Source organism: Prorops nasuta, unplaced genomic scaffold, assembly GCF_024137725.1.
Source record: "Prorops nasuta isolate Cenicafe-Biocafe unplaced genomic scaffold, Cenicafe_Pnas_1.2 PNAS00033, whole genome shotgun sequence".
Taxonomy (NCBI): domain Eukaryota; kingdom Metazoa; phylum Arthropoda; class Insecta; order Hymenoptera; family Bethylidae; genus Prorops; species Prorops nasuta.
The window spans coordinates 2,175,173-2,201,780 of record NW_027116830.1 but is presented as its reverse complement, the minus strand read 5'-3'; the positions used below and the strand labels follow the sequence as shown (position 1 = coordinate 2,201,780).

The window sequence follows — 26,608 nt, the reverse complement described above, 5'->3', positions numbered from 1 at the left end:
ATTTTGTGAAAATCACGTGGTCCTCGGTAGCCAATCAGGCTGATATTGGAAAATTTTTGGTTTGCCGCTCAGAAGAATCGTCCAATGAATCCTGAGTTGAAGCTAGTGAAATATTTTCTTTACTGTTACCGTTTTCAACGGGAAAATCGAAGTGTTTGTCGATCGTTGAGAGTTTTACGCCATTTTCTCGCCGATAATTGGTGAATTTCAGATCGGTGAGCCGGTGTGATATTGGCAAGTGTTTGAAGTCAAGGAGGTGATAAGGTGCATATGATATTAATGTGGCAAAGTGCATCGGTATTAGTGCACAAGAGGGAGAGAGTCAGTGGATCGTGGAATGCGCGCTGACAGGTATGTTCTCTGTATACGAAACCAGACGAAAATCACCGAACACGACCGAGTAGAAATTCTTCACTAGCCTCTTTATTACATATATATATATATACACACATATATCCTTTTTCATCTTTCTATCATGCTCCCCTTCTCATTTTCCTTTCACTTTTTTCCTCGGTAATTAACCTTGTCACAAGCGAATCGGGTGACATCTTTTGACAGCTGTCAAAAATATACCTACTGAGAGAATATTGTGTTCTTTTTCAACACACAGTCGTCCCGCCAGAGAGAGGGAGAGACGCCAATGTGGCAACATACTTATCGCGTCTCTCGACACAGACACATTCGCAGTCTCGCACCAGCCAACATTTACATTAAAACATGCACACACGCGTATAAGCAGACAACAAACATAAAAGATATCTTATAGCACGTAAAACGAAAGCGATTCAGCGAAGCGTCTAGCTGATATTCGCACGCCAAGTCAAATGTTTCAGAGCTAATTAATCTCTGAACAATGAATGAAGATCAGCTGGAACGGAAATTCCTTCTTGAGGTATAAATGAGAAAAAATGTAAGAGAAAGAGGAGTGAAAGAGATGAGGAAGTATAGTTTTCTCTGTGTGGGAAAGAAAGAGGAATTTTTTTATAGTAAGTTGTGGATCCTTTCCCCTAAAGTGTATGTGTTTGGTTTAACGGAAGTTTTGGGATTGTTGCAGGAGTTTCGAACGGAAGAGGTCGAGGATATAGTATGAGGGGCCGCTGGAGGACGGGGAAAAGGGGTTCACAGCTCGACGGAGCGGTTAATGAACAACGAAGTGGGGGAGAAGAAGGAGGAGGAGGAGGGGGCAGAAAACAGAGCCAAGCTCCCCGTTGGCGGAGATGAGCGTCGGTGCCGGTGACTCCCACGAAGACCCGTTCGAGGATGATCACCAAGAGGACGACCATCCGATCTTCGACGTTGCATCCTCAAACGGGCCTAATCCTTGGCTACCTGCCTACGGATTTCAACTCCAGCATCCTTCGCACTTTCAATGTCAAAGCGTCGACGATGCCAGGGTCAACGGTGCGTCCGTTCACCTCTTACTCTAGCGCTAAGAAGTCGCATCTAACAAAAAAAAACTTTTTAACAAATCAATAGATTGTCGTGACCTAGTAGTTCATAAGATTCTATAGAAACAACGCATAATTGTGATTTAAAAGTTATATAACGTCGAGAAAGCTTACAGACTTTATCTATACAATCAGGTATACCTTAATGCATGAAGATCTCGTATAAATTAATAAGAAATTAATTTTTATACTTTAAACGCATTATCTTTGCGCATTAATATTGTAAAAAAATAGAGCTTACTTATTATGACATGGTTTTAGGATTTTTGTAATCATAGAACTATAAATAATAGGCAAAAATTGTTAGACATAATTGGTCGTTTTAAGTGTAATTGTTAGCTCGATCAGACCCGTGAGTTACAGTAGTGAATCATATAAGTCTAGTGAATTAATTTCCTAGATAATTAGCGACAAGGCGCGACCGGACCTACACTACTGACGCACACGATATGTAATAGCTATTCAGTGGAACAATGTTATCCGCCAGACTCTGTCTGAAAATTCCACGTAAACCGTGAACCACCTGTTGCTATTTCTCCAATGGATCGATTCACTCCCACCTCTGTATCCTTGCTCAACAACAAGGGTAAAATCCTCTTACGATTCTCTCGACTCCATTCGACTCGACTGTTCTCGGTTCGGCTTGGCTCTCCTATAGAAAGTTGCTCTCATTGAGCAGCGCTATTAACTCGCCGTTCATACTGTAATCGTGTTTCAAAATTCAGTATTAGTACCGAGAATACAGAAATTTCAGTATACCATGTTGTACACATTGTAGAGTAGTTAATTATGAGTAAATCTAACTGTATAGAGCATTGATATAATTTGAGAGATGATTACAACTGATGTACATGATCACCCTAGCTAGAAAAATACAGTTAAGAATTTAGTTTTCTTAGTTACAAATTTATTTATGTACTTTTTCTGATAGTTGTGATGCTCTGTAGTTATATTTATTGAATTCTTTCTCCCACTGTGTAGTGTGGGAGTCTATACGCATTTAGAGCGAGTCAACAGCGAGTGTAATTGGCCAATTCTATCAGTGGAATTGTACTGGACGTCCTTTAAAGATCCCTTTGAACGGACTCTCATTTTTAAAACCTTTCTGCTATTTTCGTTTCAGATGGCGTGCTGGTACAGCAAGTGGACTTCCTGGAGACGATCCTGGAGGAAACTTCGGACGACCTACAGAGCGATTCCGACAGGAGCGGCACGACTTACTGGCTCGGGTCGGATTCAGAGACGGAGAGCGTCATTCACATAAGATCCAAGCAGAGATCAACTGGTAAAAGACTCTCCAAGTCTCTTGCAACGAATCAAGCCAAGTTGCGGTTCTTCTGCACCGCTTGCGAGCTCCAGTTCTCTTAGTTCGATATCTAAAATTAGACTGGCACGTGTATTGGTTTACCAGAGATTACTCGACGAATTCCGCATGCATGCTCTTGCGTAATGATAGACTTCCCTGTGTCTGGTAAACTTGTCGAATCTAGCGATTTTCATAAGCAAATAGTCACTCGTTAATAACTGGCGTTAGAATTCGTTGTATCTGCGTAACGACTCCTAGATGTGGGATCGACCGGCTCGAGAGGGCCGTGGCCGCAATACAGTACCTGCTCTAACACGAGGAGAGTGAGAGGCACGGGGAAGGGCGTGTAACCAGTCGTAAGCGTTGCTTCCGGTTGAATGAACCACGGCTTCCTGGCTTGTGCGAGCGTAGTGCCAGACCTACTTCCGCATCTAAGCTGCTCTGAAAACTGGGCCGTCCCATTTCCATTCGCACGACTCTGCACCTGACGTGATTCCCTCTTAAAGGATTAAGAATTGATGTTGATTTAGAATTGTAATAACTTAAGCAAATGTTTGAATCGACAGAGAAACTGGATGGCAGTGGTAGCGAGTGTAACTCGGTGGTACCGAAGAAGAGGAGGAGAAGAAACAATGGTAGCAGCAGCGATAATCGATCCTCCTACGAGGACTACCCCGTGTCACCGAGATCCTCAAGGTCATCGGAATCGTCCAGGTCGAGCTCCCTCGTGCAGTTCGAGTCTCTCGAGAGAACGTGTGCCACTCTGTCACCGTCCAGCTACAGCTTCGACTCCCTCGAGTACTCGAATAGGTCGAACAACTCCCACCTGGAGAACACCTCGCCCGACAGCCTTGAGGAGTACGACAGACTAGTCCCCAATGGTTACCCCGAATCACCCGATTTTCCAAAGATCAGACCGTACCGTAGCTTCGAAAGCCTGGAATCTCGCAAGGATCAAGATTATCACCACGTGCCCAATGGGTTCTCCACTTTGTACCTGAAGACCAGCTCTGATCTCTCCAAGGCTGGCAAAGTCAATCGCTGCCCAAGGTGAGACTAGCACGAGACTCCATTCTAGAATCTAGCTTGCAACCGGCATGACCTTGCATGAGAGAGACCTTTTTGAAGAATTAAGACTCTCTAATCCTTGCGATGTGTCAGTATTATTATTATTCCCCATGAAGTCATCCATTGTATCGTTGTGAGTTCTCATGGATGGTATTGTGATACAAAGTTCTCACGTTGTTACAGAGACTTTTGGCACGAAGAGGACTATGACGATGAGGAGGAGGGCGACGACGAAGTATTCGGCGCAGAAGAAGACGAGGAAGATCAGCGTTTGCAGCAGAATCGCGTGCTGAGCGACAACAGGACAGTGTTCGAGGATCGGGAATACATGCTGGATTGTGGCAGCTATTCAACGTCTCTGGACTACAGGAACACCATAGATCTGCGCGAGATCGGTATAGAAAGTTCCACCGATGCTAGAAGCAGTACCTTGCTAGACTTGAAGTCCAGCCAGAGCGTTTCGAGTTCGCAGCGTCTGCTGGCGCGGATAAATTTAGCCGGTAACAACATGGCAGAGTACCGTCATCGGCACCATCACCATCGTCACGAGTCGGACGAGGAGGGGAGCTTTAATTTTAGATACACGGATAAATCCCAAAGTGCGCCCAGTTTGCCCGGCAGCGTCGAGGAGTCAGCAGCTCGTCGTTCCTCCTCAAGGCCGACGTCCTTGCAGAGCCACTTTGAGAATTACACTAGAGTGTCCAGCGTCCCAGTGGACCTGAACCTCTGCGGAAACTGCACCGAGGAGTCCCCCAGAGATGCGAGAAAAAACATGACGGACCTTAAGCAGATCTACGACGAGAAACCTTTGGAGGGTCCTTGCGCGTCCTTGAAATCCGTAAGGACACAGGCAGCACAGAGCACGATGGCCGAAAACAGGAGCTCACCGTTGAACGGTTTCGAGGACGAGGAGTCCGAGGAGTCCGAGGAAGAAGCCGTGAACTCTAGGAAGACAACGTCCTCCACAGTGAAGACTCAGGACTCTGGTAACGTTCTCCAGATGGTTATGGAGAACGACATAGATGCTGCCGTTGGTGCTGCCATCGAGCAATTGAAGCGCGAGGTGGAGGAAGGTACGTCCAACCCAATCCTCTTCGTAGATAACCTTGAGAAAGGTCTGAGGCAGCAGCGACGCGTGAAGAACAACGCCAGCTACGAGCTCGCACAGCAGTACGCTGTGGACGAGGGGAATTTTGCTGGCAGATTGCCAGTGGACTCGAAAATGGCTAGGAAACGAGTGTCCAACAACGCTAGCTACGAACTGGCACAGCAGGTGGACTACATAAAGGTTCTCCAGCCTCAAAGAACGGCCTTCCAGCGCATGGACGCTTGCGACGAGCTCGAGGAGGAACGTTACCACCAAGCCACCTTCACCCCCCAACCTAAACCCATCCAACAACCCCCCAAAGAGGACTCCCTCTTTGATCAGATAAAAAAAAACTCGGATCTATTTTCAATATATGGAGAAGGCGTTAGCAGTCGAGCTCTGCTGGACGACGAGGTAGATTACCCCTGCTTGGAAACCAAACCCATAGACGTACTGCGAGAGTCGAAAATGTTGGATTCGAAGGTGGAGGGTGAAAGGTCGAGTTCCGAAGAGTCGAGGAGGTCCTTCATAGGGGAGTTTTACCCTGAACTTCAGAAGCAGACGAGCGGAGAGGCTTTGGGATCGGAGGAGAATCGTTCCGGCGAGGTTTCTGGGGAACGATTGTGGCGTGTGTTGGCAGAGAGGGGGGAAGGAGAGGGGAGAGCTGCATTGGAAGGAGTAGGAAGGGGAAGTGTCCACGGGGGACCCCCACCAGCGTCCCCGTTGCTGCTGGAGGACGGTGCGAGTGGGAAGAATCCAGCATTGGCAGTTGATAGCACGGGACGTCGGGAGGCCGACGGTGGTGAACGGTCGGTATCAGCGATGAACGCGATGTCCACGTCGCCGGTGACGCGTCTACAGCCGAAGAGGTCCTTCCTGGGCCCCAGGAGGGCCTCACCGGCTCCCCAGAAGACGACGGACGTTCATCGGACGGTTCCAGGAACAACTACACCGACCATCGCGAAGAACGAGGAGAGGAAGAAGAGTGGCCTTGGAGGCTTCCTTCAGAGGTTCTCCAAACTGAGGTTCAGTGGCAGATCGAAAGTGCCGCGTTCCGAAGTGCAAAAGAACTCGAGTGTCGAGTCCCAGGTGGTGAATCGTGGCAGGGATGAGAACAGGAGGAAGGAACCGGATTATATCATAATTCCTCTGCATCCACCGGAGTCGGAGACCCGGAGGACGGACGAGGATGTCTTCCACGAAGCTTGTCAGGATCTGCAGAGGAGTTCGTCTAGCGTAGGGTGAGTCCAGGTTCCTGGCATGTGGAATTGCTTCAGGACTCGCATAGAATTTAATCTCGTCTACTGCATGGCTAATTTGAATAGTAATTTCACTTAATTTCATTAGTTCTCTCTCTTTCTCTATATATACATATACTTCTCCCTTTCTATCCTACTAATTAGTGACTCGCAATAAACACTGGTCTACCTTTTATCAGCAACTACCAGAGTCCTCAGGAGTAACGAAGAAGGGAAGAATTTTGTTACTGGATAAAAATACAAGAAGAAGACTTGTGTGTGTGGAAACTTGAAGGGAGCTTATTAGTTTCCAGAGGTCGGTCAGAGCTCCGTATCGGCTTGTCCCATCGGCACGCGTTTACTTTGACCTCGGCAATTGTTTACTTTGACCTCGGCAATTGTTTACTTTGCACAGGCTGCTCGATGCGTAACCTAAGCTGATTCACCGATCTTTGCCATGTGCTTGTAACCAATATCGCTTCTAAATCTTGTTTTCCTATTTTGTAGAATTGTGGAATGTTGAGGAATGATGAGGAATTGTTGAAGAGAGGCCTGGATACTGCGATTGATGGTTAAATGAACGGGGAAGAGACTAGGAACGAGACGCGAAAGAGTCTCCTGGGAAGAGGAAGAGGAAAAATGAGAGGAGAACGTGAATTGGTTAATGAAGAGACAGTGAAGAGGAGGGGGTGGGGGAGAAAGAGGGGAAGAGGAGGAAGGGGAGAAGTTGGTGTTGTTAGTGAATCGGTTTCGGCGTGGGTTTATGCTTTGCAATTGACTGGAGGCAACACAACGGGGTCAGTGATACCGAAGGCTTTCGTAATGGCGGCGGTTGTAGTCAACGAACAGCTGCCAAGCAGTATACAGCCAGCGCACAAACTCTCAGCCAGCTCTCCTACACCCACTCATTCCCGCCACTACCATTCGGACCTATTTAATTCCACTTTCATTTTATCCCACGTCGACTCTACATAAGCCAACCGATCTTTACCCACCAACGACATTTTTCTCTCTACTATTATTATTATTTCCTTTTTCATAGAATTTTCCATTCAGTTTTCTTAATAAGAATTCCTACATTTTCGTCGATGCTCTGCCTACCCTTTGGCAATCAACAGGCCCGCATTTCAGAGAACTGGTCTCTTTAATCTCCACGCATAATCTCTCTCAATAACATTCGCTTTATCATCCTCCTCCTCCTCCTCCTCCTTCTCTTTCACACACTGAATCGTTTGATTCAGCTTCATCCTGGTCAGCCACGATCTACTCTTGCTCGTGTCTGATTTTTAATCATTCCACATGCTCAGATTGGTTAATGCTAAAACAGACTCGATTTTTCTACAGGCTCTAATTGATCTGATTGGTTAAACTCGATAAACAATTGTATTATAATTTTAAATTTTGCTCTGCAAGATGTAATAAATTCTATGTGTTTAGAATAGCTAATAGTAAAAGCAACTACATTTTTCTGCAATTCGATTGAATTATTTTGTAATTTTTATTTTACAATATGTAAAAGAATTTTTATGTTTAAATTCGTTAATTGTAAAACAAATTAGATTTTTCTCCAGTTCAATTGGCTTAGATTGTTAAGTTTGTATGATAACCAATTGTACTATATATATATATATGTGTGTGTAATTTTCATTTTACAAGATGTAAAAATTTGTACGACTTTTACGAGGGATAAATTCCAAGAGCAAGGGGATTTTTAAAAGGATGAAAATAAGTGGGAGCTCCCCACCCGATGTTCCAATATCCCACGGTTGTTTATGTGCTGGGCAACAAGTGACGGGGTAAAGGCAGGAGTAATGAATCATCGACGCAAGCTGCAAGCCATGCTGTAATTTAAGAAGCAAGACCTTTTCTGCTCCTAGTGAGTTTTATTGATGATATTTCAAATTTTAATATCGTCAATGAGCTGCCACCACACTCGACGAAAATTCTTCAGAAAATGCAGAATACGAGGAGAGTGTAGCATTCGAGGCTTATAATAAAAAGAAATGAAAATATTTGAATTATTATACAAGAGCTGTGCTTCGAACGTAGAAAATTTAGGTATAAAGGATGAGTAAAATTGAATAATTCTCCTTTGGATGAAATAAGAGTCGAACAATAACACAAAGAATAATATATAAAATTTAAATATGAGATAACACTTGATAGAATATTATCCTTGTGTATCTAGAATAATTAAAGTGGTTACAATAAAAATTCTGGGAACGTGTTCTTGAATCGAACTTGTAAAGTGTGCAAGAGAGGGAGAGGGAGAGGGAGTGAGAGAGAGAGAGAGAGAGAGAGAGAGAGAGAGATTGGGTAAACATACAAGGTGTATACATTCCAATTCTACAAAATTCAATCATAAACGGTAAACAACATTGAGTATTCGAATGAGATGAATCACACAAAGAGGCATATACCATAATAAACATATAAGTATACAAGATATTATCTGATGCAATATAATAATCAGATACAATTACAATGGCTATAAATAAAACTCTGTCAATAAGTATTTGTTTCAAACTGAAAGGTCATCTGTAATAAATTTCTTCATCAAAGAGAGAGAGAGAGAGAGAGAGAGAGAGAGCGAAAGTGAATATAATTTATAACATGTAAAAGACAAATTTCCAAATTATATAGAAATTATAGGTAGTTTTCATTAATGAGACATCCTGTGCATATATATAGGTTTGGCTAAAATAATATGCCCAACAATTACTCATACACAAATAAAATCCCTCTCCTGCACATAATTTAAAGACAAAAGATCGAATAAACAATTGGATAAATTATTAAATTAATATAATGTATAAATAACCTACTAACATAGTCAATAAAAAGAGTGTGTTCCATTTAAAAATTCAAAGTGACCTTCACATGTCTTCTAGAAAGAAACTCAAGGTGAAATCATTAAAACTACCGAATACATTATTATCGTTAGAAAGAGTCTTCCAAAGAGCCTTATTAATTGTAACAGAAATGAAACAATAGAATAAAAATGTGACACCCTGTATATAAGAGAGAGAGAGAGATAGAAAACTAAATAGATAAGAGTCGAAGGTCGCAATAGTAGTAGATCGGTTTATCGACACTTGAGAGTACCTATACATGTATATTAAAAGATGTTTCGTTTCACAGATGTACAACGAGGGCGCCAGTAAGCAAAAAGCCACCCCTGCCACCTGGTGCACCAAGAACGCTAAGTGGTGGTACGGGGAGCGGAGTTTGCGTAGCAGGAGGGGCCGCTGGGGGTTCGCGCCGACGCGCGACAACGGACCTTGGACATCCTCTGGTCATCGAGATGGCGAAGGCGCGAGCGATGCAGGCGGCTCAGGAGCGCCCGGTCGGCCTGCTGGAGACCGACCTGGACGAGGCCGTCCCGGCCAACGACGTCGACGCCAAGAAAACCAGGAGCCTGCTCAACCTCAACCACAGCCTCAACCTCGCCATTCCCAACTCCAGGGCAGAGCTCAGCCTCCACGTACCGCAATCGCCCAACGCCATCGACAGGAACAATCCCCAGACTCAACCTTCCTCCATCAACCACCGCCCACACAAATCTATGGAGTTTCTACTCGACAAGGAAAACCTGCATTTTGTCAAGGTAAAAGTGGAGCTTCGTACCTGCAAATTTCCTCGCTGTTCCAAAACACCTGGAATATTTGCATATTCATCTGCTTGTCACATACATGTACTCATTTTATTTTTAAAGCATACTTTTATATACTTCTCCTTTCTTTTTCTTTTTTTATTTAGAAGTAAGCTTCGAGCACACAGTGATTTTAGGGGTGTCGACCCAGTGCCCAGGATACATCAGTGCCAAGCTAGGAATATTATAGGTGCACAGTGACATTATCAGCGGTATTTTTAGAGCGATACGCCTGATTGACTAATTTATTGATCGAGGCGATAATTAATCTCGTGCCTCCCATCTTGCGCAAGTGCTAATTTCTTGCATCGAGACTGCACAACGAGGGAGCATTCTTCTGTGTAATGTCCATCAGCATTGGAGCAATAGGAGGCTTCTACTTTTTCAACGAGTAGATCTTTATACTTGGAGATCCTTCTTTGACCTTGTTTCGTCGAGGTTACTGTATTTTAGATGGAGAGGAATGGATTTTTGCTGTATTTTTTATATTGACTCCGTGCGTGGTTTATGCAACGTCGTTATGCCACGTCACCAAAGGTCTTGGCCTCACACGACCTCCGCTTCCGGCGGAACTCTTTGCTTCCGCCAGACTTCCGGTGACCTTGAATCATTAGCAGCTTTATCGAGAATCGACGAAGAAGTTTGCTCGTCTTGAAGCTCCACTCGATTCGAGGGATTTTTGTGGTTTGGGTCATTGACCTGTCTTATCGACCTTGAGATTTTCAAGAGTAATCGTGTTGCTCCCGGTCATTGCTAAGCATGACATTTTTGCCAATTGCGTTAATATAGTCGAACGAGGCTAATTTCACCAAGCATTTTGCTGTCTGAGCAGTGCAGATCAATACATGGTTTCGAGGGTGTAAGGCTCTCTCGCCAGTTCAGACTTCCGCATTGGCTATCTTCCCAAGAAATACCCGCAGGATACTATATAAAAAATAATCTTGAATTATACTCTTGAAGAACCAACAGGAAAGCGAAGTCTGTTGTTTGAATTCCCAGCTGAAAATTATTCTTTTCTATTTATACTTTGCTAATTTTTGCATAATACAGCTTTTTATGTCTATTTGATTGTCCTCGTTCTGAGAAACTTCCTAGAACGTGTCCACAGGTCATACCACGTAGATAATATTTTAAAAATTCTCAGCTGCAAAAATGAACTATTTTATTTAAATTTTTAATTGAAAATTATTTTGATAAGTTATTAATCTCTAGTCACAATTTTGTGTGAAATAGAAACACTTTAAATATTTCATCCTGAGAAATTTCCTATAAGGTATATTCACAGAACACTCCACAAAAAGTATATTAAAAAAATTTAGGTGAAAGTGAAATTTCGTCGTTGCAATTTTTAATGGAATATTATCTCGATAAGTAGTTTGCAGTTGCTGTTGACCGTTTGCAAAACACACGCTTGTAACACTTTGGCTGCCCCACCCTGAGGGATCTTGGCAGGAGGGAGAGTCTGCCTTTTCGCCGAAGAAGCGTTCTCTATCCGTTCTTTGCCCTGCTTTCTCCTCTCCCACACTCTGCTTTAGAGTTGGTGCCAGACAGTGGCTCTATTATATACACCAAAGACCCGATAAAACCATTCCCCATTAAGCTTCTTCATCCACAGTAATTTCACCTCTCCAACCAATCATCTTCAATCATTCTCACCGATTTATAGTCATCGACTTCATCGTCCACTCAAACACTGCGTTTCTTCTAGTAGTTTTGTTTTGTAGCCCAAATAATATTTTCTACTCGGTGTCTTACTTGCGAGGAAAGGTTAAACGATCGAAGATAAAATTTATTTTATAAAACTATTTATCGATTGTAATTTTGTCTCTTCGACCAATCATCTTCAATCATTCTCACCGATTCATCATCACTCTAAGCTAGAGTTTCTTTTCACAATATGGTTTGTAGTTCAAATTAAATTTTCCACTCGTGAGTAGAATATCCAGTGTTTTACTTATAAGGAAAGGTTAAACGATTAAAAATCAAATTTGTTTTATAAACCATTCATCAGCAGTTGTTTCGCCTCTTCAACCAATCATCTTCAATTATCCTTAACGATTCTTCGTTGCTCAAAGCTAGAATTTCTTCTAACAATATGTTTTCCAGACAAAATAAAATGTTCTATATGTGAGTCGTATATTCAGTGTTTTATTTCTGAGGAAGAGTGAAATGATTGTGAAATCTATTTACCACAAAGCTTCTTCATTGACATTAATTACATCTTTCTACATATTCTCACTGATTCGTTATCACTCCTCAAGGTAATTTTGTAATTATCCCACGGCACTGTACCTGTAAACTGATATTCAACGTTTTACCCTAAAGGATGAGTGCAACGATTGCAGATCAAATTTGTTCCAGAAAACCATTCATCTCTGAACACTAATTCCACCTCTTCATCCAATCATCTTCAATCATTCTCACCAATTCATCATCATCACTCTAAACTAGAATCTTTTCTAACAACATTATTTTGCATCCCAAATAACACTTTGTACTATAGACAGAATGTTCAATATTTTACCCTGAAGGGAGGGTAAAACTATTGAAGATAAAATCTGTTTGGTGTATCGTTAACGTTCGCCACCCCTTGTCTGGTTCATCGAAGCGTGAGTGGTCGTTGATCTGAGTAAAGAATATGAGGTAACCGTGTTAGCATCGAGCCAAAGACACTTTTCCCCCAACCTCTCGTAGGAATTACTGCAGCTTGATTAACCAGAAAAAAGAAGATAATTTAACAAATTATAAGAAGGTGAGAAGAGAATTGCAGCAAGAAGATATAAGTTGAGTGGGGAAGAAGAAATTTAGCCGCATTCCCATCTAGCTGACTCAGTAGCCACTAATACTGAAGTTTATTGTCTTTCGCACAGCAGCCTCTGTTTATTATTGCACTGAAATAGGTTGTAGCTGGCAAGCTCACCTCGAGCATCGATAAAGGAAGAAATAGCCTGCAGGGTAAAAAATGGGAGAGAGACCATGATGGTAGAGGAGAAAGGTCAGTTGTGGTGGAGTGGGGGGAGAGAGAAAGATGGGTCATTGAACCTTGAAAATTATCAGCGTTCATGGTTCCCATACTGTTGAGGACTTGGAGGGTGTAAAAAATCTGCATGCTCAATTCTCCACTGCATACATCACCATCCATCTCCTTCCAGCTCGTGTATTGATCGACCCTCTCTCGACTGGTATACTCTACTCCCTCTGCATACATACACACACAAATACACAGAGAAGTACAAAGCATTTTCCAATTTCTCATCACATTCTCTCTATATCTCTTCTTCTGCTTAATTTCATCTCTCATCATTTTTTTCTTTATCCTCCTTCCATAGGTGATTGATCGCTATAGTGTTGTGCTTGCTGAACGAAATATTAAAATTCAAACCTAGCCAGTTAAATACCTCCAGCCATGAAAGCGGAAGCAGCGTATAGCTGCAGTTACGCCACTGGCATGCTATTCGTGTAAAGGAAAACTTCAGTTACTATACTCACTATACTGGATTGTCATTGCCAAGAATGTCATGCTTTTACCAATTCTCCTGATAATTGTAATAACTGGTTCAATAGTAAACAACATGTGGACTGTCCAGAATGTTGCTGAATGAAATATTATAATTCAAGCCTAGTTACTTAAATATTGTGATCCATAAAAGAAGAAGAAAATTGTAACTATTGAGGTAAAACTAGTATAAAATTCATGTAAAGGTAAACTCCAGTTACCACACTAGATTGTCATTGTGAAGAATTTCATGCTTTCACCAATTTTGTTGACAATTATTAGAACTAGCTCAATATTGAGCAAGAGTGTGGTTTATCCAGAATGTTGCTAGACGAAATATCACAGCTTAAGCCTAGCCAATTAAATACCTTCAGCTACGAAAGAGGAAGCAGCATGTAACAGCAGAAACTCTATCAGCATATGAACCATTTACAAGAGAACTTCAGATTCCACACCGAATTGTCATTGCAAAGAATTTCATACTTTTTATCAATTCTGCTAAAAATTGTGGCTATTGGCTGAATATTGAGTAAGAGTGTAGTCACTGATTGTTCATAATGTTTGGACTGATTTTTTGTGCAAATTGAGAGGAGATTGATCAGGAGAGATCAGTGGTGGATGATTGATCGTGACAGTAGCAAGGAGATGGAAGATTTTTAAGGTGGAGAAGAGTATGTTTAGCTGGAAGCAAGTTGGAAACTCGTGGGGGAGGGGATTTGCATGCGGCGTGCATACAAAGATCGTAACGGGATATCCTGTCGTTGAAAAAGAAAGATTGCTACCCGCTGGAACGCAACTTTGCCTACGCAAGTCGTTATCGCCTCGAGCTATACTTTAACTTCGACTCACAGCGCACATGTGCTCATCCTCGCGATTTTTCTCTCTCTCTCTCTCTTTCTCTCTCTTATATAATTTATCTAACCCTTCTGCTTGTCTCTCTCTCTCTCTCTCTCTCTCTCTCTCTCTCTCTCTCTCTCTCTCTCTCTCTCTTTCTCTCTCTCTTTCTCTCTCTCTTTCTCTTTTTCTATCTCATAAACTATTTAACCCTTCTCTCTCCATCCCCCCTTGTCTCCTCAAACCGTTCCTACTCTCATTTCTTTCCCAAATACCCTCCTAAGACCACTATCAGCAGCTGCTATTTTGCATCTTTGATATTCTGCCAGACAGCAAATTTGCTAGTAAATCTTGTATTTCTTTATTCCGGCTATTCTTCTTTTTACCCAGCACGCTTTCCAACACGCCAAATGCAAAGTTTCATTCACCACGAGCGTCCAGCCTTGGCCTTCCCTCCTTTACAATGTTAATAAGCATTGATTTCCATTGTTGCCTCAAAGGTAGGCTTTAAAAACAACGACTGGAGTCTACGTTTCTTCAAAGTTTTCCATCGACCTTAACAACTTTCTTCACGTAGTGAGAAATATTTTATGGTTGTAGGAGTAATTGAACATTTTTTGTAATTTGGAAAGTAATTTTCGTCCTTGCTGCGTTAAGTGGAGGAATGCAATATGATGCTGAACGTGCGCGTGCTCGTTGATCACAGGGCTATAGATTTACCGATACGAGCTCCTATGTGGAGCGTGACCTGATTGTGCCAGCTGAAAGTTGTCAGCGCCCAGCACGAAATTCCATTTTTCCATTCATGCCCAACGAAGGCAGCCTTTACGACTGAAATGTATTAATAGCAGCAAAAAGTTTACAGGGAATATTTTTACAAGCATTTCATCATCCTGAATATATGAATCTACAAGCTAATCTATCTTCACTTTGTTGAAGACAAAAATCTGGAGAATCAGGTTAAGAGGAAAGAATTCACCAAATTTATTACAAGGACGCATAGTTGAATGATATTTTTTGACATTGAGCAATTCAATGGAGGAGGACCCGAATTTATTATTAAAAAATGCGACAAATTCTACGAAGGCTGGAGTCGATATTGATAGAAAGGTTTGATGTGGAAAGAGGTTAGGGTTGGCTGCAATATTTTTCCTTCAAAGTCCCACGTTTCATCAGAATCAACGTGAATTCTATCAGACTCGTGCATTACTCCTCCTCAATTTTTTCTTTTGCTCTACTGTTTCTCGCTTTAATCCCCACGCTGGCCAGCAATTACGCGAACAGCGCAGCATTATTGAAGCGCAGAAACTTTTCAGCATGCATGACAGCTTGCGTAATCGATGCAATTGCCAGTGAAATTTTTACTCGATACTTGTATATTTTAAATTGTGTGCTCGAAGGCTAATCGATTTATCGTTGTTGAGAATAATCTTGTATTAATTCAGTAATGTTATTTTTTTTTATTCTAATGTATATTTGTGTCTTTCAGCCACCGGAGAACGAGCTGCAGAAGGTTGGAGAAAGGGTTCCCAGCGAACACGAGTTGAGAGTGCAAAGATCGTTGCAACGACTGAACGTGCCAGACTGGTACAAGAATTCCCCAGCAGCTCGCGATGGTTTTCGATTGAAACGACACTCGGATGCTTCGCAACATGGTGGCTGGCGAGCTCTTGGCTCAAAAACAACATCCTTGTCCTCCCTCTCCTCGTCTTCCAATAGGCAACCCAGCACAGGTAATAAATGTGTGTGCAGGGTTCATCAATGTGTATGCTTGCAACAAGATGCTTATTTTTTATTATATCTATGAGAAATATTGATATCTTACATAGTATATTTTTGTAATTCTTTCAACTTATACTGAAAGTGGCTTTAGGCCAAAAATTTATATTTCTGATAATTAAGGAGATTAAGAGTTCCTTAGACTCATACTTTGGAGCATTTTATGTATTGTATCATGTATAGTTTTATTTTAATCTGACCATTTAATTATTTTGAAAACAAGTAGATTGTGAAAAACATCTTTCAAACAAAAATTCTATAGCTGTAACCAATTTATCTACCAGCCTTAAAGACTTGCCCTTGTATTTCATCATAGAAGAAATGTAAAGGTCATTTTGAGTTTTTTTTTAATGGAATGTTATATTTTTTATTACATATAACACTTGTTTGAAAGGTTTGTTTCAAACCCCCTTTATTTTAGAAATAATTATATGATGAATTTAAAATGAGACACCCTGTATATACCACATCCCTGGTTTCATTTTATGATGACAACTAATTGATATAATTGGTCACAGGTGCTTTGCTAAGTCCAAGTCCAACGCCACCAGTTTTCTCGAGATGGAGCACGAGTCTGCTGAATAGTGCCGGAAGTTCACCAGCGAGTTCTGCGAGGTCCTCGTTTAATCATCGACAACCTTACCTGGGTTGGCGATCACAGGAGAGACTGACAAATCCACGAACTCCTGCTGAACGTCTAGCTCAGGGTATCCTGCCCCAGCTGCAATCGAAACAGGTCGGATATTCTTGATTCATGACAAAGAAATATTGCTACAAGATAACTCGTCTTGACCTCGAGGGAATAAGCTCTCGCTCCCCAATGTGTATTTTTAATATGCGCAGACGGAGCCTAAGCTCACCGCGGTTATATTTAGCAAAAGCTGGCAAGCATTCTCGATACGCTCGTTTGCAGTTTTAGTGGCCAGCTTTAACTTCAGAATATACTCAATATACTTTGAATAGTTATGTAAATTCGTCATGGACCATTTTCTATATTTTTGTTTCTTTGTTGTAATTTATATTTTTTGCCTGTGTAGAAATATTGCTATATCAAAGGTATTTTATTTCAGCAACAGCAGCAGCAACAACAGCAGACAACGAATCAGCAGCTGGAGGTGCGAAACTCTATAAAGGAGGTGACCTCTGCAATCGTGCACTATGTGCAGTGTGGCCAGGAAGCCACCAGTGGCAGATTGTCGCCTCGACCTGATAACTGGGACGATAGGGGCGGAGCAAGGTCGACCAGCCCCAGAGGTGAGCACTAAAACCTCCCCAAAGCGACCAAACCATCCAATCACAACCACCAACCACTTTTACTCTCTACGAGAACCAGGTAATTTTTAGTTTTCCTTTCTTTTTGTTTACTATCTCAAAGTTTTCTTTTCTTTTCTTATTGTTCAACTGTTTCTTTCTTTCCTTTTGTCTTTGATTACTCCTATTAATTTATCAAAGAATTTACTTAATTCTTCTTTGTTCGCCTAATCCACCATCAATGCAGCCAAGGACGTCTTCTAAAACTGGTTTCAAATTTCATGTTGTACACTAATCTCTACTCAACCTACTTGCATTCATATCTGACTCATCTTCACCTTGTACTTCTGCCTGATTACGTAGAGCATAGTCTGAACATCTACAATGAACTCTTTTAATCTGTCTTGCAATGAGCTTTGCAACGAGGCTTGTTATTTGATCGTTTAACGTTTGGTAATCGTTTTGCAAGGGAGTGGAAAATTGTGCTGGATGGAAAGTTCGTTCGTGGGGACAAAACCGATGGATTCCCCGGAAACACCCATGAGCCTGACCACGGATCCCGAGTGCTGCGTGACCTGCAACGCTACTGATGGTTGCAGCTGCGCCAATTCTACGACTTCCGGTCTTTTTCTGGATCTGACACCTAGCAGGGAAGACGGTCAGCTATTGACTGGTGGTAGCATCAGCAGTCTCTGCCCGTCACCGTCTTCGACCTCCAATTATCATCCTAATCGACGCCAGCATCATCACCAGCCTCCTCCTCCTCATCCTCATCATCATCATCAGCACCATCATCAGCACCATCATCATCAACGCCAACATCAGCAACAAACGCAGCAACAACATCGACATCACCGTGGTGAGTTGCTGCTCGCCTAGCGGAACCTCAGAGAAAGCGAGAAAGCATTTCCGGTCGCGAACTTCCGGCTCCAGGTGTCTCGCTGCTGCCAGACTGTCCGAAGCTGACGAAGACGATCCCAACGCAACAGCCTCGTTATCGACTCTTAGCTTAGAGAGGCTCTAGGCTGCTTTTTTCCAGTCTTCTATTATTATTCTTATTATTATTACCATCGTCATTATTATTATTATTATATTATCATTATTATTATTAATACCTGCTAGACTCGTCGATGCTCGAACAGATCTCGTTCTCCGGGAGCTCGACGCTCCACATCCTCTCAATTCTCTTCCATGGTTAAATTTCCTTAAGTACGTCTCCTCTTAGCTCTCGTACGAAGAAACGTCCTCTCGAGGTCGATTCACAGACTCGACCAGTTGAAAATTAATTACTGAAGTCTCTGATGATGATGATTCTTCTGCTTCCTCCTTCTTCTTCTTCTAAGTATTCTTGTCGTTCTTCTCAACTTGGACAAAGTCGTAATAGGTATCGCGATTTGTACAATTAATCCTGATTAAATTCAATAAGATGCTTAAACATTAAAATTGCTATTTTTCTAATCGACGGTGTATACTTGACATATCTATTCAGAGAAAATATTTTTTTATATATTGTTCTTATAGCTAGGATTTTTAATGTTGACGATAATTTTACGAAAATGGGTGCCTCAAAAGTCCTAAAAGAACTAATTTCTCTCTACTGATTTGTGCTTCTTAATTAAGCCTGTACATAAAGAATCATTTATAAATCACGTGCTATATGGATATTTCTTAGCTTTAATCTTTCACGTTTTAATTTTGATAAGTCACGCGAAACGTTATTTATATACACATATATAAATATTGCTGTTGAAAATTCTATTGAAACGTTAATTGATACGTTGAACGGAGCTTTTTGATGTAACGTATCAAGGAATTTTATATTTTGTGCTAAAATATATATATATATATATATATATATATTTATATATACTAATCCGATAAATTGCAAAGTATATCAAGTTGGCTCAAAGGGCTAATTCGGTCTATATTGCAGATTATATTTATACCGTATACTTTTATTTGGTACTGCCTGGATGATGAATTTTTTAAGAATTCATCATCTTGCACAAAACACGATTTTACTTTCACAAACGCACACGAACACACATTTAGAGTTTTTACACAATTCTCTGTTTTCGGTACGCTTGAATATTTATCGCGACCATAGACTTGTCAAAGAGATTTCTTGTTAAAACTGTAGAAATACAACTCGAGAGGGCATCTATATTCTTACTCAAATCAGAGGATTTGGCAGTAATAGTTCGCAAGTTACTTCTACATAATTATTTTTATATTGTTGGCATAAGAGAAAAACCCCTATTGGGTCAAGTTCACTCACAGTGCTTTCATTATCAGTAAGTGTGCAGCATCTTGTGGATCAGTCGAGGATAGCTTTTCGTCCCGGCGTTTAGAAAGAAATTTTCCATTGAAATAAATAAAGCATCGCTTTCTTGCTGTCTTCGATTTTCACCAAATTGACTAAAAGTGGCTTTTGTCATTCCACACGCAAATACAATCGTTTCTGATAATTGTATTGACTTGTTTTCTCGTTTTATCTAGCACTTTGGTACTTTATTACTGATTCTCTTTTATTCTCGCAATTCAAGCTTTGACAGCCCTATCCTTTTTCTATTTTTTTCTATCTATCAATCACAAATTAACCACTACAAATTGATCGTTTAAAAAAATCTCCTTTTCACTATATATCCCTAAATATTTCGCTCCGCAAGTACGTCTTCTGCTCTCCTTGATTGTACAAGAGATGCGAGAATCCCAATTTGTAGTCCCTTTTCTTAGTAGTGATTGCGTATGTCTATTGTAAAGCTGATCCAATCTACGTTACATTTAGCTAGTTCTGTATTTACATTCAATATACGTATATATATATATGTATAGATATGTATATATATAGATATATTTTGTTCATTTATCTATATATGCATATGTATATATAGATATATATGTATAAATATATGTTTATAGATAGATAGCAAAGTATACATACTATACAAACGTATAAATAATACAAACTCAAAAGTTCGCGTACACCTCTATTATCAATATGTTGCAAACGCGTTATTATTCTTATTATTGCGTTATTATTCTTATTCTTATTATTATTATTCTTATTATTATCTTTATTATTATTATTAATGTTTTATTGCGTGCAGAATTGTTGGAGAAAGGTACTATTGTAGCACATCGACATGTCAGCTTTATATTGACCAGAGTAAAGAGAATTGTCTGTCACTTGACACAATTAATTAAGCGTCGTTATTAATTAATTAATTGTTGGTTGCCTCCAATGCTTCTGCGCACGCGAGTCTTAAACAATTCCGTACTTATAGTTCGGAGTCTAACAACGATTATTGTTTCTCTGTAGATTAATTAGCCTTTAACGAACAATAAATTATTGTCTTCACTTTTTGGTCTTTTTTGTTTTAGTTTTCACTGTCCTCTCTCTCTCTCTCTCTCTCTCTATCTATTTCTTCTTCCACATTTTTGTCTTGTCTTTTTTTTGTCTTATTTTTTATTTCTTGTGAATTTTTTTCGTTGCTTGGTATGTACATATGCATTGTTACACGGTAAGTGAAGTTTATTAGCTTCTTGGTAACTAATAAAAGTGTTGCATCGCATCGTAAGTATTAAGTAGTAGCTTCTTAATCTGCCAATCGATGTATAGCGTAAAAACTCTTTTGCTAGATAGAGAAATAGACTTATTTAGAGAAGTTAGAGAAAAAAAATCATAGAAAACGAACCGAGTACCCTGGAGCCTCGAAGGTCGTTCAAGGAACTTCCTTTCTTCCTCTTCTCTCAATTGAACCTGAACGGGACAATCTTTACACCTTTTTCTTTCTTTCTGATAATTTTCTGGTTAACAAATCCTTTTTACTCCTTACTCGACGCTCTTAATTTTCAAAACTGAAGATTAGCCGGTTCCTGCGTACTTTCTTCCTCTCTCTTTCTATCTCTTTCTCTTCCTATAATCTATCTGTCTTTACTCTTACTCTCTTTATGTTAAAAAAATCTTTGCCGTTGAATGTAAGAGGGGGGGTTGATGAAAGGAACTGAAAAAGGAAAAAAGAAAAAACTGGAAAAAAAATTAGGGTGGAGCGATACGGAGGAGATGGATGAGGTGGAGGTGGCGACGGCGACAGCAGCTCTTCTGCGGAACAAGCCGAGCCCAGGCTCGACCACCCTGGAGGACGTGTTGGACAGCCTTCTGGGGCTGCCATCCGCGTCGCGTACCCCGAGTCCCGGACCACCACCAGTCCTTACTTCCGCTCGCATTATCCAATCAGGACAGGCCAAACCCGGGAAGAGCTGCGGCGACCTACGCCAAAACCTCCAAGGTAGGAGGACTATGTAAGTTTTCCTTCTGATTTTCATTCTGATATTAATTATCTTCTTTCTCTGTCTTCCTACCTCTCTGCTCTTCTATTATTCTGCTTTTCGACTCCCCTATGTCCCCCTCTCTTTTTCTATACTAATTATACCATTCCAAAAATTTATCTCTTGCTATTTTCACCATCATTCACTTCATTTCTAACCATATCGCTCCTTGCGTCAACTTCAAAACATTTCAGCAAATCTCGTCAAGTCTCTTCTTTTCTTTCTTCCTCCTCAGATTATAACTTTAATTTGATCTATTCTTTTTCAGAGAAGACTATTACCCCAGAGATCCTTCATGACTCACCAAGGTTTATTTCCTGACCGATTAAACAAATTCATTCCCACTGCTCTAGAACCAAAGTAGGAGGTTAGTAATCAGTTTCTTTTCTGTTCCTTTTTTTTTATTTTCTTCTTTCTCCTTTTTTTCTCTTGTTTCAAGTTTTACCAGGCCTTGTTTTAGTTCTCGATTAATCGTTCGCCAACACCATCGTCATCAACAACATCATCATCATAATCATCTTTGCGAAGTAACAAGATAAAGAATGAAAGTAGACAAATTAATAGTAAAAGCTTGGAAAGCTTTGGGACCTAGTGCTGTGCGTTTTTGATGATAGTCCAATAGCTCTCTCTAGTCACTTTGCATTTGCAGAGAAGCCAGCTCCATTATGACTTGGGTAATCTCGTAAGAATACCAAATAGTGCCTATCTTAACCTATTTTATTCTCTTCTCTTTAGCTTTCTCTCCACTTCTAATCTCTTTCTTTGCTCGTCTGTTTTTCCACCATTTTCTGCTTTAAACTTCATTCAAGTTCTTCCGAGGAAAAAATTGAGTCTATTTTCCTGCAGCTGTCTTACATATATTTTACTAAAACCAATGAAATCTGCTTTTATACTAATTTAATTATAATTGATTCTCTTCAGGAAAGCGAACTCTAGTTTTTCTTCGATAATCAAATAGTAAGTTGCACGAAAAGCTTTGAAGGCCAGCCACTAAGAAGTAAAAAGGATGGAATCTATTTATGGAAGAATAGAGGACCTAAAAGACACATTGAAAATTACAAATGATTCATATTGGGGAGTCTGTTAACCAGCACAATTTTTCACCAAGAAATATATCATTTGTATGCTTAGCTTAACACCACTAATACATCACATTTGAAATCTTTCAATTCATTTTATAAAATGTCTTATCAACACTGCAATCACTCTCATTGCTAATTTCCACATTTCTGAAAGTATCCAGAACTCTGCAGTTGCCTATTTTAAGTGGAACATTCCATTGAAAAGAGGGATAACTGGTGGGGTGTATATGGATACTTTGAGTGATCTATGATTTAACGATTGGTAACTTTTTGCAGAGTCCGCTAGAAGCGTGATGGACATGCAGAGTACCGGGGATGACTCGAAAGCATCGTATTACGTGGGAGAGCTGGTGAGGCGAAAGTCTGAAGGAAGCGATACGATATTGGCACCAACGAGTGCACGTGGACTGCAGAGTAATGGGAATAGCAGCTTTCGGCACAGAGTTTCCTTTGACGACAGCACTGGTAGCAACGGAAACAAGGCGATACGTTGTAGAAACAACAAATGCAGCAATTCGGCGACCTTAACTGAGGCCAGGAAGCTTTACAAGTCCTGCCATAACTGCACGTGCCTCTACTGCTCCAGGGAGTGCAGAAGAGCACACTGGGAGAGGCACAGGAAAACCTGCCTGCACTTCAGAGCCGGAAGCCTCTGCAAACAGGTACTTTCTTCAGCTAAGGAAGATCCAACGACCTTGAAGCACATCTCGGCTCTTGCGAGAAGAGGATTCGCTTCCGACGGTCGTGGAGCTGTTCGTTGTTTCTTCTCTTGTCCGGAGGCTGCTGAAAAATTTATACAGCAAGGATTCGTGGAGCTAGGAGAACCAACGTATATCAGATGGGCAGATCTATTGCCGACCGAGATGGGTCCCGAACTATTTGCCGAGGTCATCAGGTTATGCGAGAATTACAATCCTGAGACCAGATTGGTACTGTACGTTGCCATCTGCGTAGTTAGCGAGGTTCCTACGAGAGGTGCCGTGAGGTGGGAGCGCCAATTGGTCTCCAAGTGTGCCAAGATGAGATTGGACGGAGCCCCGAGACAAACTCCTGTTCCCGCTGCGCCTCTTTCTGCTACTTCTCCACAAAATAGACACCATTCTACTGCTTCACCTTGTAATATTACCAGAGAAATGGATTCACCCGAAACTCTGATACTCACCTCTTTACCGCCTGCTGCCGAAGGACAAAACACATCCAAGAAAATCAGGGAAATCAGCTTTGGAAATATCCAAAAACAACTCAGGCTACGCGGGGTCTCTCTCAGGAGACACTTTCCTCAGGTTTATAAAAAACTCTGTTCCTATGTCGATGGATCAGTCGATAAGTTTGCTCCGGTTACCATTTATCCCAGGGATCAGGCGTCTGGAAAAAGTTTCATGTGCATCATCATGCTGGACGCTGAACCGGAGAGACTCCAGCTACTGCCCACTGATTCTTCCAGAGTGAGAACTGTGGATATCAGCGTTGATCAAGAATAAAGGATAGGAGATCGAAGAATTTTTTGGAGTTTTTAAGATATTTTCATTGTTTTTCGAGATACCCGAGTCTCGGCTGTTGCTTCATCAAATATTTATTACCTAGACGATTCCGAGGTGCGTTTTATTGCAAAGAAATGATTTTAGGAAATTCTAGTATTATCGAAGTAAGCCAGTCCTGTCCCGTTGTACTTTTTTTCGATTTTAGAATGGTTAACGTTGTGTTTCTCGAGTCTATCTGATACGTGATGGGTGTATGTAGACTGTAGGATTTCAAAAGCTCCGAATGCTTCGAATGTCGTAGACGATCGAAACTTGCAGACGAAAAAGATTTTTTAGCGCAAGGAAAAATCTTTCGCGAGCAATTATTGTATATATATACAAGGGAAATCCATGAAAGTAACAGAGAAATTATAACGAGTGAACATATTAAGAGAATTTTTTTTACTTATTTGGGACCTTTCCAAAAAAGAAAAAGATTCTCATAATTTTCGCGACGCTTTGCTTCAACGTACTCCTGAAGGTAGAAATTATTTATTGTAATAATATACTATATTTATAGATATATTGAATTTGTTACAAGTTAATCATTGTACGATCTTCGTTGTAGATCTTACAACTCTTTTAATTGTGTTTTATGAGAATTTATAGATCCGACGAATGATTATATTTAAATATAGTACACACTATATGTTGTTAGTTACCAGATCATAAAGATAAAAGTTACGTAAATTTAATACGTGATGAAAAGAAGTCTTTCTTTCATTCGGAATTACTTCCTAAGAAATTCTTCGATAGATTTATAATTAATCTTTAAATTAACGAGCTTTATTAACGAATCATTCTTCGAGCAGTATTCGAGAAGTTCGAAATATTTAAGTGCCAACGATATATACATTCGATAAAATCAAAAGCAAATCGTTTAAGATTATTTCAGTAACGTTATAAAGTTTTGTTTATTATAGCATCATCTGGTTGACAGAGTGAAAAGTTTTTAGAATTATTGTCTCCTGATTATAGTCAACGAATTTTTGCTTAAAAATATCTTGTCTAGTGCTAACGATTTATTGCGTTCATTTAAATGATAATCTTGTGTAAGAAAGGAAAATCTCGTGTAATCATTCAAGTAAATGATAATTTTTGGGATTTTTGTAAGGATTAACGAAACGTATATTCGATTCACGATTTTTGCAGTTGATTATGTGTATTTAAAAAAATATTTACAATTTTTTAATCAAAATATGTGATTAAAAATATAAATCAACATTAGCGTTGTAGCATTTGCTCGAATAACTTGAAACTGTACGTAACATCGTGAATTACACGTAGTTTCCTATCAAAACAAAAAACTAATGTTGTTTTTGTTGAAATTTTAAGAAATATCCCCTCTGAATGGAATTATGAATCTCTTTCACGGAAAAGATGATAATGTGAACATACAAACTTTTAAGAAAAGTGCAATTTTTACCGATTCTTTTCACTTTTAAAACTATATATAAAATATATTTGAAACATGTAGTTTTGTCTAAAAGCAAATTTTATTACCTTTAAAACAAAAATAAAAAAATTTAAATCGGTCGAGAACTTTGAGTTACGTATCACGCCCCCCAATTTGAAAAATATTTTGAAGAAACCCCTTTAAAGTTTATGTTAAGAAAGGGTGATAATATAATTATGAGAACATTACAATAATTTAGAATTATTCAGTTATTCCTACCGAATAAACGGAAATGTTAGTTTTTTAGTATGACTCGATTAACTGGATATTTTCATGTAAAAAAATCAATTTTATCAATTTGTTACACGAAGATTTCCTTTTAATTAATCTCTCCCTTTTATTTAAAGATCATTGATGTGTCATGAATATATGATGATAAAGTTATATCGATAAAGTAGCCAAAGGACCACTCTCTTGCTCGACTAGGCAACCTTGTATTTTCATAAATCTCGTATGTTCATTATCCATCAGGAATATTCAGCAATTGTTCAATTTCAGATACAAAAAAGGTAGCTTAATTTTGTAATATGCGTTAGATATTTGTTTAGCCATTTAAAACAAAACGCTTGCAGGTTTGTCGAATGAATGGAATGAGAAGTTAATTAATATTCCTGCCCATAATGTAAATATATTAACTCATAGACTGGACCGTATTAGTATGATTGAGTAAAAGAGCCTGTAGAAGATACCAACAGATTAGAAAATAACTATGACTGACTCTCATTTACACGATTTCATTGACGAAAATAATCTTATAGTCTCTGTATATTAATGACAGCTCTGTTAATGCTCAGTAATATAAAGAAAACATCAAAGATGATAATAAAAAAGAAGCAATTCATATATCTTTTTGCAGTCAAATCAAAAGCAAAAGCAATGACTCTTTACGAGTTCTAGGTAAAATGGAGGAAAATGATAGCTCTATTTACGTCTTGTAAATTATTATACTTTCATTTAAGCGTCTATTTATCGATAGTAAGATTTAGCAAGCCGTTATAATTGTTTTCGAAATTCTCTGTATTTCTCGATTTATAAAATAAAAGTGCTAATTTTGTTATA

At 39.9% G+C, this 26,608-nt stretch overlaps 1 protein-coding gene across 9 annotated transcripts; it reads left to right on the top strand.

Annotated features, from left to right (window-relative positions):
- Window position 1: 1 nt before the first annotated feature.
- LOC136783260 (uncharacterized) lies at window positions 2-26,608 on the top strand. 9 transcript variants are annotated; one of them, XR_010824241.1, is made up of 13 exons: window positions 210-351; window positions 1,055-1,401; window positions 2,572-2,733; window positions 3,321-3,804; window positions 4,006-6,150; window positions 9,289-9,754; window positions 15,619-15,862; window positions 16,427-16,644; window positions 16,979-17,162; window positions 17,629-18,018; window positions 21,164-21,464; window positions 21,760-21,858; window positions 22,850-22,986. XR_010824241.1 is itself a non-coding variant. In XM_066743268.1 (13 exons), the coding sequence occupies exons 2-12, from the start codon at window positions 1,218-1,220 to the stop codon at window positions 21,810-21,812; spliced, it is 4,818 nt and encodes a 1,605-aa protein (XP_066599365.1). In that variant the 5' UTR covers window positions 210-351; window positions 1,055-1,217; the 3' UTR covers window positions 21,813-21,858; window positions 22,850-22,986. The 9 variants fall into 9 exon arrangements, 6 of the variants coding, with proteins under 6 accessions (XP_066599362.1, XP_066599361.1, XP_066599363.1 ...); XR_010824243.1 differs by lacking the exon at window positions 22,850-22,986 and adding an exon at window positions 21,952-21,967; XR_010824242.1 differs by lacking the exon at window positions 22,850-22,986 and adding an exon at window positions 21,940-21,955.

What these genes read in the sequence shown, in the direction of transcription:
- LOC136783260 (XM_066743264.1), top strand. Translation starts at nt 1,218, where the DNA reads ATGAGCGTCGGTGCCGGTGACTCCCACGAAGACCCGTTCGAGGATGAT. An exon ending in AAAACCTGCATTTTGTCAAG is followed by an intron (nt 9,755 to 15,618) that starts GTAAAAGTGGAG and finishes TGTGTCTTTCAG; the next exon opens with CCACCGGAGAACGAGCTGCA. An exon ending in CAATAGGCAACCCAGCACAG is followed by an intron (nt 15,863 to 16,426) that starts GTAATAAATGTG and finishes AATTGGTCACAG; the next exon opens with GTGCTTTGCTAAGTCCAAGT.